The 16,106-nt window shown below is 38.2% G+C and overlaps 1 protein-coding gene across 3 annotated transcripts in view; it reads right to left on the reverse strand.

Annotated features, from left to right (window-relative positions):
* Positions 1 to 16,106, reverse strand: part of LOC149780967 (serine/threonine-protein kinase OSR1-like) — a 79,708-nt gene that overhangs the window by 39,789 nt on the left and 23,813 nt on the right. For all 3 annotated transcript variants that reach the window (XM_089938079.1, XM_089938078.1, XM_089938077.1), the window contains exons 6-9: positions 15,300 to 15,409; positions 14,329 to 14,430; positions 5,663 to 5,796; positions 4,544 to 4,592 (exon numbers count right to left, since the gene is read on the reverse strand). In XM_089938079.1, the coding sequence (XP_089794205.1) occupies positions 4,544 to 4,592; positions 5,663 to 5,796; positions 14,329 to 14,430; positions 15,300 to 15,409 (395 nt within the window). The remainder of the gene's footprint in view (positions 1 to 4,543; positions 4,593 to 5,662; positions 5,797 to 14,328; positions 14,431 to 15,299; positions 15,410 to 16,106) is intronic.

A 16,106-nucleotide genomic window follows, 5' to 3' on the forward strand; every position in this document is an offset into this window, starting at 1 on the left:
AGGCAAAAATCACTATGACAAATGACATGCTTTATATAACCTAGATTGATGCATGGTCCAGATTAATACTTGCCATGTTAGGGCATGTCACTGGGCAGCATACAATTTTAAACCAAAAAAAACATCCCACAAGGCTGTTCTTCAAAATATATAAAAAAACTCCCCAAAATGCATAAAGGAAGGGAGTATTTATTTGTTGTCTTCTTCAAATAAATATTCTAATTATAGCTTATTAATGCCTTCAGCATGGTATATACATGGAACACACAGGTTTTATTGCACAAATGAATCAAAAGAAGACACCAAAATAGCTATGAGGAGAATTATGAATGAAAAATGCAATGAAAGTAACTAGGGGATTATGGTCACGATAAGTTTCTAACTCCGACCCAGAAAATCACAGAAAAAAATAATAAAAAAAGAATTATTGTATGAAAATATTAATTTCTGCATACAATTTTGGGCATTTGTCATTGAACGTGAAATAAAAGCTTAACTGACTTAACTGAAAAAGAAGCAGAAGTTAGAGTCACATTCGTGAAAATTTTGCAGGCTAACACAGCAGGTCTGTTACGACAATTTTGACGCTTCTAAGGCCAAAGTTTAATTTTGGTATTTTAATCAATAATCAATACCAGATTTAACATTTCTGCAAAATATGGAGGCTATCAGATCCAACTGACTACATTTACAAGAAACTTTTATTGAATAAAATAATTTCACTGACTTAGGCAATGACCCCATACCCGACTCCGAACTAAAAAATGTGAAAGTGAAAAACTCCTGATCACTATCTAGAATTTCGGCAGGTATGACTTAGACACTGCATTTTTGGAATTTACACATAGGATTATATGCGACAGATGGCAATAATCATTAGAGCACTTGTCACAGATTAACTGTCCTTGGAATTATTTTAAAAAATTGTATAGCATAGCTGGTATACAGTTTGCATATTCTAGGATGGTACATTGTTCTTGTTGTTTTGGGTTTAACACCATTTTCAGTACATGATAGGCTATACATTGCAGACAATATTTCTAGCGAGGAGAAAACCAGGAAACCCTGAAAAAAAAACCATCAACCCATGGGAAGCTACTGACCATCTTCCTCACATACCCACATTGGCCAAGCCAGAGACTCAAACTCACATGGACAGAAGTGTATGGTACAGATTGGTAAAGGTGAATGCCTTAGATCACTTGGACACCTGGGGCCCTCTGGTATGGTACATCTCAGTAAACTATCTCCGCTGGTCAAAACAGTGCATCATTTTCACACAACATACCTCAAAGACCACTAAGCTTTTTCCATAAAGTCTGTGAGGATTGTGTGATATGATCCATGCTGTCAGTCTTCGATGCAATCCACAATGTCAGTCTTCGATGTGATCCACACTGTCAGTCTTCGATGCAATCCACACTGTCATGATGATGTTCATGGTCTAAATCCTTTCCTATGCTAAGAATGAGAGGGTCCCTGGGTGACCCTGTGTGGCTACATGGTCTAAAGTGCACATCTACACAGATCAATGACGTCTCACCTCTGTCCACATGGGTTTCAATCTTGGGCTTGGCCAATGTGGGTATGTGAGAAAGCCTGCCTGCAGCTTTCTGTGAGTCAGTGGTTTTTCCCAGGGTCTTGATGTTTTGAAACATGGTGTTTAACTCACATAACCACAAACCTCTAAGGAAAATCAGGGACCTAAGTAAACATGTATTTTAACAGTATGAAGGGTTTAACACATAATTTTACATTAAGTTTAAATCTTTGTCAATCAGGTGCCATTCTTAAAGGGTTATTATTGTATATATAGGGGCAAAGTTAATTTGACTTGATTTGCTAATATTTATAGATTCTAAGTATTACTGGGTAGATAATAATCCTGCCCCCCCCCCCCCATTCCAAGCAGCATGCACAGATCTGATCTTATACTTTTTCCCCTCCAGAGCCTCTCTGTGAGAATAGCAGGTCTTATACTTTTTCCCTTCAGAGTCTCTCTGTGAGAATAGCAGATCTGCTCTTATACTTTTCCCCCTCCAGAGCCTCTCTGTGAGAATAGCAGATCTGCTCTATTACTTTTTCCCTCCAGAGCCTCTATATACTAATTATCCTCAGGATATTTCCAATGATCACTTACATGAGAATGTATCTCGTATGCATACATGGAAGCAAACCACAAACTGTATTGATTTTAGAATGCTATATCCTGGACAATAAATATTTTTTTCAAACATCTTGGATAGAGCCAATAATCAAATCTCAAGGTATTTTCCAAATGCAGCAATTTGATGCTATTTTTGTTAATATCTTGTTGCCCTGCTCTATTTAATTCAATTACCATTAAATCACAAAAAGACCCTAATGATTCAGTTCACATGCGGACTCTGCCTTACAAAGTCATAGGCATTCAAACCATGTTACTTAATAATAAAGAAGCCATGTGCAATTTAAGCTGCTGTTGTTGTGGTGGTTTTAACATCATTTTTCAGCAATTTAGTGGAGAAAGAGCCAGTAAAACCCTGGTAAGAACCACCAACCTATGGGGGAGCTATTGGCAAGTTTTCTTACATACCTTAGACAAGCCAAGGCTCAAACAAGTCCAGATAACATGAAAATATAGCACTGAATATCAAAGGTCTAAATGGAGGACCCAAAGTCAGAAACAATTATTTATGCAATCACTACAGATGTATTTAGTTGACAAAGTTATGTTCATTTTAATAACATCATAAGCAAAATACTAATGTCCAAATCTTAATTGACTTTAATTTAAATTATCTTCAAAAATGTGCTATTTTAGAATGTTTATATGAATGACGCTGTCAACATTTCAATACAAGTTTGTGCATGCACTCCCTCACAGTGCAAATGCACAACACTATATTTGGGAGTATTGTGGTCTGAAAACCAAATCTGTTGTAAACAATGACGTAAAATGTGTCAATCATCATATACTGTGTATAATTCAACATGAAGTCTTTCAGACATCTTGAAACTAATATTAAATTCTCCCTTAGAAACTTAGGTGAACTATATCAGAATACAGACTTAATTTTTCAGACCAGAGTCAAGGCACCAATTTGACAACACAACCTACTTAGTCGGATAAAGAATGTAATAAGGCAAAACATAATAAAAACTACCATTTACGACGCTTTTGATTCTCAAATACTGCATCCGATCTTAAGCTACACAGAGAGTATAAATCAATTAATGCACTCAAGATAAATATCGAAAGTACAAGATTACTTAAAATAATTTGGAAAAAAACAACCTGGATATGATATGATATAACTTTTTTATCAGTGCATGACTGAAATCATCTTACCATTCATTAATGTTCTTTATAACAAAACTCTGAATCTGGATAATTTTCCACACACACATAGAAAGAACTTTGCAAACATGTACATAAACGCTGTTCTACTATGTTTACTCCAAAAATTTTAAGTAGAGAGTTACAGGATATATTTAGTATATACACGTGCATAGTCATATTTTGAAACATAAGACAGCTGAAAGCAGTTTTTGTGCACGAATTACTAACTGTAGTAAATGAATAATGTATCCGTTGTAAAAGGATAGAAAACATCGCTAGTTTTTTAAGCAGACCTAATCGTGTACTTTTTTCTCAGAACTGTACCTAAGTGAGCTTAAAGCAAGTCCGTACAGTTGCAAGATTCTGTATTCACTGTGAATTCATTTATTTTCATGGGCATCCATTTCCAATGATTTTGTGAAAAACTATATTCTTGTTGGTATTTAAATTCTGGGTCATACTGTTTCCAAAGAAGGATCATTCTTCACTGGGTTGCTAAATTTGCATTTTACATGTCATAATGAATTTAGGAATGACAGAAACTGAAGACGTATGCATGTGTAACATGTACAAAAAATAGAAGAGTGCCTTACAGAGACCATTCTCAGTGTTCAATTTACTAAAAAAAATTTCAACGATTTTGGCTGCTCATTATGAAAGGATAATTATGAAGGTAAACTGGCCACTGTGGAAATACAAAGGTGCTCTTTACGTGGGATATCTAATTATATGGGATCCCATTAAAAAGAGGTAAAAATATTATCAATTAATGAGCAATGTGCCAGGGAATAAAAACATGCTCGTAAGACATGATTTCTTGATATATCAACTCTTGCTATATGTCAAGTGTACCATATTCCATCCCTCCAGCTCTAACAGCTTAAGAGCCCAAAAAGAATAAAAACAAGAAAAAATAAATATACACAATGATAAGCCAAGAACAAGACCTTAACATTAAACTTAAAATATGGTATGCAACACTTTCTAGTAGCTATTTGCAATTACACCAACATTCGTCCATTTATTGCAATCTGAAGTTAAAAGCCCAAGCAAAAGTCATTTTAATGGAATTAACTGCTAACACTATTTAACATGCTTTTCACAAGAAGACAGCTGATAACGATGAAGAGCTTGGTGGGACTGAAATTTGCATTCAATTTTCTGTATAGAAAATCCTACATCTATAAATGAAATTATACACAAAATTAATAACCAACTTACTTTGGCTTTCTTGAAAAATTCATGCTTCAGTAACTGTTTTGCGGTAGGCCTGAAATGAGTACAAAGAAAAGAAAATAAAAACTTTACAATTTCCATGACAGGAAACTTCCTAAAGTTACTTTGTCATGAGCCAACACAAACTGACAGCAGGATCTTAAACATCACAACCTTTAAGACAGAAATTTTTCAATGCTTACAAATAAACCACCTACAGTCTGTTATTCATAATCCACAAGTTTTCAACAGGGAATGTGTGTGATTTGGGTTTTTAAAGTAGCTTTAACAGTTTTTCAGTCATATCACTACGTCTGCAGCGTGGCAGTTTATAACGATGTCAACAGAACATTATTATGTGTACTGTATAGTGTAGTATCAAACCAAGTCATTTGACTGAAGAAAATATTGCATATGTATCTGTGTGTGTCTCTGTGTGTACAGAAACAAAACTACATATGTTGGTAATGCAGTTACCAAATCAATGCATACTAAACAAGAAATACTTGCAGGATTAGTGTTTAATTATAATTGTAAATCTCTCCACCCATACAACTCAAAAAAAAATTCTGTTTCAGTCCTTAGTTGACAACAGTACATGTAACTTTAACATTACATTGGCAAGTGGATAGTGCATATTGGAGTGATTTGAAGCTGTTGTCGGCATTTCCGACTACTAAATTCAAAGAATTAAGATGACAAGGGGAGTATGTGGCAATGACCTAAACTAGGACAAAGAATATGACTGATAAACTTGCATCAACAGGGGATATAACAGCCGACTGAGAAGGCACTAGTGGTCTATTGTTTTCCCTTAAATAGGCAGGTAAATTATTTGATTTATAAAAAGCTATTGCACTGTATGGTACTTGCATGTGTACGCCATATCTGTTGGCAAATAATTGGCATGGGATTGAATAACGATTGTAAACAGGATGCCCTGAAGACAAACACAAATTTTCAGTGCTAAAATTGGTTACAATGTTGCCACTACCAGTGGAAATTTAGTAATTTTCTCTCAGCAGTTGATAAATACAGACTTGACAATAAATGCCAAAATAACTTCCCAATTATTTATTTTCCTTACTTCTTTTTCTACCACAAGAATATGTCTGATGTCATTACCTTTTTTCTGGGTCCTTCTTAAGACACTCAGAAATAAATTTTCGGAAGACTTTACCATAGGACTTGAACTGGTCCTTGTCTTCAGCCCCCGACTCAAGAGTCGGCGGTTCATTCTGTAATGTCAGCATCAGCACCTGCATAAAATCGAAGAAAAATGAATGAACAAATTTAAACTTTACTCTGTAAAAATTGAACAACAATCTGAATCAACTTATCTGAAATATTTTCAAAAGCCCAGATGCTGGCTAAAAGTAGTCATTGAGGTCAAGGAAACCATACAGTATGCAGACTAACACTCATCTTGTTTGGGCCAACACCAACCCTTTATCATACTAACTGATCAAATCAACCTTGGTTTGCTGAGGTGCAATGAATGCATGCTACCGTCACACTCTCATCATCTTTAAATATGATATACATGTGACTTTTTTGTCTTAAATTAAAAACTCCTGACATGATAATTTCATAAACATTCTTATTAGATGAACTCTTAAGGAATTCAATGAATGGGTCCGAATTCAAACTTACATTTAAAAATTATCAAGATACAGAGTTGCATTTGATTATGAAATTAAATGCCTTTTGTGTTCTTATTCAAGATCTTTGTTGGCACATAGGATATTTTGTTTAAAAAAGAGATGAAAAAACTGGCTATGCCAAGTTACACTGTTGAGCAGTGTTCTGTTGTCATAAAATAATATTAAAAAACCATGATTGTTATATTCAGTGAAACAATGCTCAATAGAAACAACAATATAAAAGTTAATGTTTAATGACACATCAGCACATTAAACACTAGTCACATCTTCCAAATCATAATAGTTCTTAGTGGTGAAAGTGTCATATTTTGTTTATATAAATATGATTATTCATATATATATATATATATATATATATATATATATATATATATATATATATATATATATATATATACACACATATATTTATTTTACAAATTTCTCTTATTATTTTTATTTAAAAAATTTCCATTCTATGTTTGTTTTGCATTCTTAATCCATACCCTACAAAACAATATCATGTAAATGACACATGGTTCCCATGCTTTTCTAAAGATAAATTTCCAGGTCATTTCCAGGATGAAATTAATTTTTTCAAGATTCTCATATGACCATTACTGAATGGAAATAAAGAACATTTTAGATTATAAAACATGCATTTTCTAAATCTAAAGATGGTTCCCTTTCAAGACTCTCCAAAACATCTAAGCCAGAAAAGATGATCATGTAGAAAACCACAAAATGTATCACACAAAACAAATTTGATTATAATCCTTTAAAAACTTTATTTTGCTGACCTACATTATGTTGCTAAGTGGGAACAACATAATGAACATACAATACTTTTATTTCCTTTCAAGCCTTTAATTCTAAAGAATTCTATAGCATTTTATAGAAAGTAAACATTTCCTATCACAGTTTAAAAAAACAATAATCGCAAATAATTAGAATACTGTCTTGTAACAAAGAGAGTTTAACCCTGAATTTATCTGTGCCAATAAAATACCAAGCAAGAGTTTTCAAACAAACCTAATCTCCTTAAGAAGATCTGGTTAAAAATCCATCTTTTAAAAAACATTTTCAAAAGGGTTGATTTAAATTTTGACAAAAAACCTTCAAAATTATATACTGTTGGATAAACAAGGACTGAATTTTCTGTAAAATCAGCTTGTCTTCTTGTAATTTGTTAAACCAGTCCCCAAACCTGCATTGATACTGGGGCTCAAATCATTTTTTAACATATAATACAAAGGATGACAATTTCTAATTTCAGCTCTGAGATTCAACAATTTGGACTACAAATTTGGATTAAAATGAATAGCAGTCCATTGTCTAATCTGGGTTTCCTACGAATGTTCCCACCCCATTTTTCATATTTGGACATTTAGGTTGGGGTGTGGGGTCATTGCAAATTGAAAATTAGGAACTTGCTGCCACCGTGCAGTAGTTGCAATGGAAATCAGGACTACCAGGTTACATTTCATCAACTCTGATTTTAATACTCACAACTTCTGAGAAAATAAGTAATTTTCATATCCATTTCATACGTGTATCACTCGATCTAACAATGTTTTAACTCTGCTAGGCCATCCGGTAAGCGGCTATACTTTGCAAACACGATGTTTGCCTCTTGTGATGCTAGAGGGGTTTTCAAAGCTTCCACATAAGGAAAGATATGGATATCTAGCTGACTTTGCAAATAAAAGTCTACAGGATGAATCTAATCCACTGAGCGTTTGGATTGACTCAGCATATATGTTTATTGCAAGCACCCAAATGATACATACCGTACCCTCTGATTATTCTGGTTAGAACTCGATAAATTTAACTCACGATCAGTTTAGTTACGACTCAGTTATGTGATTGTTTTGGGCGTCAAGTGGTGGTGGTAAAATGTACGGGGTTTTCTGGACTTTTATAAATATTTGCGAAATTCCAGGACTTTTCACAGTTGGGAATTTTTTTAATCATTTCTCCAGACTTTTTTCCAATAGCATGGGAACCCTGATGGCATCATGTAGGCCATTACATAACCGGCAAAATACAACATTTATGCTTGGGTCTGGAGAATAAGTTCCTTGCTGACAGATGTACACTGGTCTTCCCAGGATTCAAACCCATAACCTACTCTTAATAAGTTCAACATGCTAACCAGTGAGGATTCTGATGGACACAGGGGAGTGCTTAGGTCATTTACAAGTCCAATTTCCTGTTTTATGATACTTTCTAACTTCTTTATAAAGTATTTTGCACAGAAACTGAACAGTTTCTTTGGACCTCAAGTGAACTTTAAAACAAGGTTTCACTATAAATGGTTTAATTTTTAACAGCTTGACTCAATCAAATGAATAATGGCATCATATTAAACAACTATCTTAATATATGAAAGTCAGATCTATGAATCTGAGCTGGATCTTTGCATTTAGTGCACGTGTCCAGAATTCAAAATTTATGTTGAAAATTGTCCTAAATTAATCTAGTGAAACTTTTCTATTAAAGGCACTCACTGGATTTCTTGCAGGCAGGTGTTCTTAATGTACAGGCTGAACTTAAAAGTAAAAGGAAAGAAATCAGAATATGATGTCCTATGTAAGCAGATGTTTTCTCTGGGGAGTGTCCACTTAGACAAGTTTATTTAAACATTTTTGAAAAGTTGCCAGGGCATGGAAAGTAAGTCCCTAGGACCTACTTTGCCTTTGGTGAGTAGTACTCTCCAAAATGAATACACCTATCAAGCTTCATGGCTGTAATTATAACAGTCTGAGAAACACTGAGCTAAACAGAAAAACTTAACACAATGACTAGTGCATGAAAAGTATGTCACTGTAACCTGCTTATGACCTTGGAGTGTGGTACCCATTCAAGATGAACAAACCCATCAAGTTCCATAGATGTACATAAAATGGTGTAATAGAAACTAAGCTAAATGCAAACACAATGATAATGTCTTTGACAGTGATGACACTGTTAGAAAGCAAATTTTTAGTAAATTGTGTTTTTCCCAGAATACTTACCCGATCACATCAACGTTAGGTATATAAGCCCGCTACCCCTCGAATCCAGCCCTACTAAAAGATGAAAATTCGTCTTTTCGGTCTATCTCATATAGACCAAAGGGCAATAACTCTTGCCCCTTACCTCCCCTTGCCACCGCAAGGTGTCACTAGTTTTTTAAGCTGAGCGATATATATTATACGAGGATGCTCGCATAGCGGGGTGGTTGGGAGGGTTTTTAAGTGATGTGAGCGGGTAAGTATTCTTGGAAAAACACAATTTACTAAAAATTTGCTTTCTCCTTCAAATACGTTCCCCGATCACATTAACGTTAGGAGAATAAGTAATAGGAGGAGGGAATGCTGAGCATCCTACCTCTACCCCCGGTACCTTCTAGGGAATGATGGCTCCTAATTTCATCAGCAACACAGCCTAGGGTCACGTGATATATGACCCCTATATACGGTTAAGAAGATTGTTATTGAAATCTTCTTACCTACGAAATTTCACTGGCGAATCCAGCGAAGCTGATAGGCCGTGCTGATTGTTTTAAATGGGTCTGGTGGTCATCTGGGCTGCCGACACCGGACCTACCAGATTCAAGGTTTGCCTCTGAGAAGCCAAATCTCTGAGATAAAAACTGGAGAAGGTTGACTCTGCATGCCAGCCAACAGCTTCTATTATATCTCGGATCGAAACATTGCGTTTGAATGCCAGGCTCGCCGAGATTGCTCTAATCTCATGAGCCATAATCTTCATGAGGCGACTCTGATCTTGTGAGACCTCAGAGTACGTTGAGCGTATAACCCACTTCAGCCATGAAGCAAGGGCTTGAGGGGTGATATCCCGTTTACCAGCTTTGACCGGAAGAAAGAGGCGCTTACGTGTGTCCCGACATGCCTCTGTGCGTTTTAAATAGTGCTTGAGTGCACGAACAGTATCTTGCATGGCTGCTGCTCCTGACTTATCTATGGAAGAGAGCGAGCAAATGACGATTCTTTGATTGCCAATGGATGGTAACCTATTTTTTGGCTACAAAGCCTGGTTGCGTCAGGAGGACCACCGAACCATCTGATCTGAACTGAAGAAAGTTCGGGTCACTGGAAAGGGCATGTAACTCAGTCACCCTGCATGCTGAAGCTAAGGCTATCAAGAAACATGTTTTGTATGATAGTAGCTTTAATGAAGTGTGGGCTAAAGATTCAAATTTGTCTGAATTGAGCCATGTTAAAACCCAGGGCAGATTCCATTTTGGAAACAGGGTGAGGGATTTTGGTCGATTGAAATCAAAATTGGATAAAAGATCTGATAGATCTTTGTTATGCCCAATATCACATCTACCATGATGGCGGAATGTGTCTGATATCATGGAGCAGTAGCCTTTGATAGTAATTGGGGCCAACTGTTTCTCCTCGAAAAGCCAGAGAAAAAAAGTCGGCCAGTTGAGGGATTGAGACACTCAAAGGGACGATGTTATTGATATGGCACCAGTCCCTGAAAACACGCCACTTTCCCTCGTAAGCCTTCAGAGTGGAGGGCCTTCTTGCTCTTGAGATTCTCTCCACAATCGAAGGTTTAAACTGTTTGTCTCGCAAGGCTGCCCAGACAAGGGCCAAGCATGAAGAAGAAGACAGTCTGGGCAGGGGTGGAACACCTGTGACCGCGGTTGTTTGAGAAGATTTGGGCTGGTTGGAATCTTCCTGGGTAGATCTATCGCTAGATTGAGTAGATCGGTGACCCAGGACTTGTTCCATCTGAGAGGGGCAATCAGAATCATCCGACAGTTCTGACCCATTAACCTCTGGATTATTTTCGGTACCAAAACCGTGGGAGGGTAGGCGAATGCCCACAACCCCTCCCAGCTGATTGACAGAGTGTTCATGGCCCAAGCCTCTGGGTCTGGAACCGGAGAGACGAAGGTGGGCAACTTGTGATTCCACCTTGTCACAGAAAGATCGATCATCGGACACCCCCAAAGTGTGCAAATCCAAAGGGTAGGACCTGGAACTGATAAATTATGTCGCGGTAAGTGAATCGGAGAAATTTCCGTGGCGCGGGGTGGATAGGAACGTGAAAATACGCGTCGGTCATATCTAGACTGACGGCATACTCGTCCCGCCGGATGGAAAGACAGATTGATCTCGCCGTTTCCATCTTGAATTTCGGTGGTAAAATGTATTGGTTGAGGCGACTCAGGTCGATGATCGGCCTCAACTTGCTGTTTGCCTTCTGGATAAGAAACAGCCTGGAATAAAACCCTGGCAATTGCAGTTTTTTCACAATCTCCACCGCCCGTTTTTCTATGAGCGACTGTATCTCCTGTTGTAGAAAGGTATCCTTCTCCCGATCTGTCGGTACGTCCGTGAAGAGGGGAGAGGAGGACAGGGGAGGGGTTGGATAAATGAAATCCGAAGTCCCTCTGAAATGACCTGGATCACCCAATTGTTCTGAGGAAAAAAAGTGGTCCAGTGGTCCTGAAATTGCAGGAGGCGGCCGCCCACAGGTAGGCTCTCCGTGGGTGGTGGAGAGGGTATGTCAATTTTTAGAGTTAGGAGGCTTGAAGACGGAGAAACTTTGTTTCTTACCACCTCTGTTTGGTTGCCTCCTAGCTTGACTAGACTGTTGTCTTTTGGCATTGGGTTGGGATCTATACTGCATATTTGATTGTAAGGCTCCCTTGTCCCTGGTTCGCCAATCATCCCTCCGCTGTGGCAGGGGCTGATTTTTTCTAAATGCCTGCGAGGGTTGGGCGCGAGTTGGAGGAGCAGTTCCTGAGCTGCCTGCTTCCGAACTTCTTCAATTTTTCCTCCAAAGAGTAAAGGCGACCCAAACTGAGTCATCTGTAAAGCCAGAGTATGATGGGGCTTCAGTGACATGAACCGCAGACATGCATCCCGTCGTACCAGGTCTAAGTTGGCAGAAGCAGTCAACGCATTAGCCATGGAATGGTGAGCTGCCCTGTTAATAACTCTAGCAATCCGGTACGTCGCTTCCCAAGCGTGGTCATTGTTGGATTTTTCTGCGAGTCGGAAAATGGCTAATGAAGCCAAGTCTAACATTGAAGACGTAGCGACTACGTTCCGGACTAGCTTTGACGTGGCATGGAACACACTTTTGTCCACTTTGTAAAACAGTGGAGCGGACATGTGAACTGCTGCCATATTTTTGTCCAGGGCCGGAAGATCCGTACTGAAGGCGTCTGAATGAGTTTTGTACCAGTGACACGAGAACGTCGCTGGTACTTGGCTTTCTGAAAAGAACGCCTTAGCATTCCCCAGATCACCTATTCGTCCTGATAGACGATCACTGATCTCCTTAATTTTTGCCAACTGGGGAAGGAGCCGGAAGGACGGCGTCTCTTCCTCCCCATCAAGATCTACAGATGCCTTAACTTTGTAGTCTTGAGTGGCGGTAGGAGGTGGAGGGCGTTCTGAAGTTGCCAACACCCTATAAATTTCTTCCACTGCCACCTTGAAGCCAAACTCAGTCCGTTCCATGGTTGGATCTGTGTACGGCTGATTTGCAGGAGTTTCGTCACCCTCACTTTGTGCCGAGTCGTGTTCTGTAATAGCTTGCATTTCTGGATAGAGCATACCAGGTGGCATAGATGACGCGATTCCGTCATCATTAACACTGTCACTAACTCTCCCTTGTGGATAAGCCATGAACATATGGACGGCCGGCCCTGCCGGCTGGTTTGTCTGGCTTGTGGTCGGTCTGAATGCTGGCGACGGTCCTGCTATCACCGGTACCGGCTGCTCCAATGGCCTGGCTGGACGGACAGATTTCTCACTAAAATCTCCGCCATAGTAATGGTATGTTGCCAGCGGTACAGCTTGATGGACGGATTTATCACTAAAATCCCCATAAGTCATGTTTGGTCGGACCGTTTTAGCAATAGGGTCCCCATGCTGGGACAGTTGGACGGCCGGTGACGTAGAGGTTGTATAAAGATATGGATCCGATGGATCTGGAAAAAAAAACATGCGTCCTGACTTACAGGCCCAAAGGCCATGCTCGGACATGCGGGGGGACTTACGCCCACTGGGCAGCCTAAAATTGGGGGAACATTCCCCCAAAGAGTCAGAAAAAGCTGTGGAAGCGAGCGAGGGAAATAAGGGTAATATCTGGCCTGATGTCAATAGCTGCGTCGTTGTTTCCTGGACCAAATGACGCATCTATTCAAAGTTGGACTGTTGTACCCTGTCAACATTATTTTCCTCCATTGCCGCTGATGTTACTGTGGCTGAAGGTTGCAAACGACGAACTTTAGGTGAAGGGGGGACCCCAACGTCCCCCACAAGGCTCGCAATAGAGGCTGTTTTCGGATGTATACTGAGGACATCAATGCTATCTTTCTTCATCTTATTCCGTCTATCCCTTCCTTTTGCTGCCTTCTGGACTACATCAGCCCATGTTTGCTCTGTCCAAGTATTACACACGCTGCATGGTACAGATGATGTACACTTGGCACATACAATACAAGAGTCATGGTTGTCTTCTTTTGCTTTGAACTTTTTGCATTTCATGCATTTGGTTGACATTTCTACTGAAACAACACAAGAAAAGAAAACAAAGCACAAATTAGCAATTCTGCATGTTATTACTTCGCTAATACCACAACCGTTACTAACGGAGTAAGCGAAATTAGTCAGTGTTGTGTTAACTCTTAACTGACAAAACGAGTTCCGCGATAGCGTGTGTAACATGGTCTTCAATAAACGAAATCCGTAAGGGTGACAAAGTCACTCAATTTTGAAAAAAATTGTTAAAATAATGTATACAACCTGTAGAAGAATGATTGTCCAATGCAATAAATCCAAATTTAACTTCGGATGGTCCAATTTAACGCTAAGATGGCTTGGATTGTTTGCAGGTATAATGTATGTGTTATCCGTACAAGCGAAGCTTAAAAACTAGTGACACCTGGCGGTGGCAAGGGGAGGTAAGGGGCAAGAGTTATTGCCCTTTGGTCAATATGAGATAGACCGAAAAGACGAATTTTCGTCTTTTAGTAGGGCTGGATTCGAGAGGTAGCAGGCTTATATCCCTAACATTAATGTGATCGGGGAATGTATTTGAAGGAGAAAAGTGATCCCTGTGTCTTTTCTGTGCTTCATAGGCGAGAGAAAATTATGTAACATATCTCACCTTCATAGGTGGATACTTGTGGTATGGAGCAGTCCCAGTGGCAAGTTCTATGGCAGTTATTCCCAGGCTCCAGATATCAGCCTTGTAGTCATATCCTGTCACCTTGGAAAGAAAAACAAAACAATGAGAAATTAACAAGTGTTCTATGGAACTCAGACTTTCACATGCAACCATATGCTAAACTTGCAAACACTTTAACACTAAACTTTAATTCAGATGCAGTCTGAAAAGTGGTACTTATGTCTCAATGAAATTAAAATCAAGATCTACTTTTGATACATAGATATAACAGGTACCAATCTGAGGTCCTGTTCCATTCACCTTTTGACTGATGAATACAACAATTACAACTTTCACACTGCTGACAGGGAAAAATGTCATTTGGAACATCATGTTGCTAAAGAAAAATATCATTTATAACATACTGTTGCAACAGGAAAAATAACATTTGGAACATCCTGTTGCTTGAGAGAAAATGTCATTTGGAACATACTATTGCTGAAGGAAAAATGTCATTTGGAACATCCTGTTTCTAAAAGAAAAATGACATTTGGACCATCCTGTTTCTAAAGGAAAAGTGTCATTTGGAACATACTGTTGCTAAGGATAACTCTCCTGAACATGAAACCAATGCTTTATGATATGCTAATAAAAAGAAATGGAGCAAAAATGCCAAAGGTCACCAGAACATTAACTTCGAATTCCTGCCTGTCAGATCTTCATTATTTCTGATATCTTGATTTTAATTGGACTGCCTAAGTCTTAAAATGCATATTCAGATGTTACTTAAAGCTTGTTAGAAAATGTTCAACTAATGTATATAAGGATTTATCACTCACTTCATGAATTTTCTTGCTTCTTAAAAAAAAAAAATCGATGATCATATACTCCTATAATTTGTGCAAGTATTAATGAAAAGAGGCCAAAGTTGACCTACAAAATGATGCAGTGGAAAAATTAACATAACCCACTTGTTCCATAACTTCTGGGGCCATCCAGCAGGGCGTTCCTACAAATGTATGTCTGACAGACTCTCGAGTATTGTCCTTTCCTGTGGCCAGCCAAGCACTGACACCAAAATCTATAGGCAAAGTGAACATATAAATATTTAATATCAGCCAGCCAAATGGATGCCATAATATTGTTTAAAATGTGGTTTTCTAATAGCTGTCATCAGTTTTTAATGCTGATCTTTGAAAAACTACATTGGCATTTTTAAAACACCTGCACACCCACAAAATGTTTTTAAAAAAATTAAGAAACCTTGCACACAAAAAATATCATCTGTAACATTCTATCAATATATTGGGATAGCTAGTCATCTATAATATAATAACATAAAGGACTATCAAACTATCTCAGCAACTTCTAAGTAATTTCATTTGCATGTGTCTAATGATTTTCATATAACAGGCTAACACCTGAGCCAGGACAAACACAGGTGGGAACAAAAGTCAAGAACCACCCATGAGTGCACAGATATACACCCCCAAATTAAAATATGTTCATGAAAGCAATGTTACCAATATATTAACTACTCTCTTTTGACTCAAAAAGCCACAAATGTAGAAAACTCAGTTCTGATGAATGTACTGTTCAAACATTCCTCTGAAATTAGCAAGGATCCGCTCTATTAAACAAAACACTTGCATTTAACATGTCCATTATAAAACATTATCATATAATGCCCAGCACATTTTGTGCCCAGGGGCTACCAGAATGTTTAACTAGGCTAATATATATTAAATCCTGGTAGACAGCAGTGTTACGAGTCTAGG

Source organism: Sinohyriopsis cumingii, chromosome 16, assembly GCF_028554795.1.
Source record: "Sinohyriopsis cumingii isolate HCF-2022 chromosome 16, ASM2855479v2, whole genome shotgun sequence".
NCBI lineage: Eukaryota > Metazoa > Mollusca > Bivalvia > Unionida > Unionidae > Sinohyriopsis > Sinohyriopsis cumingii.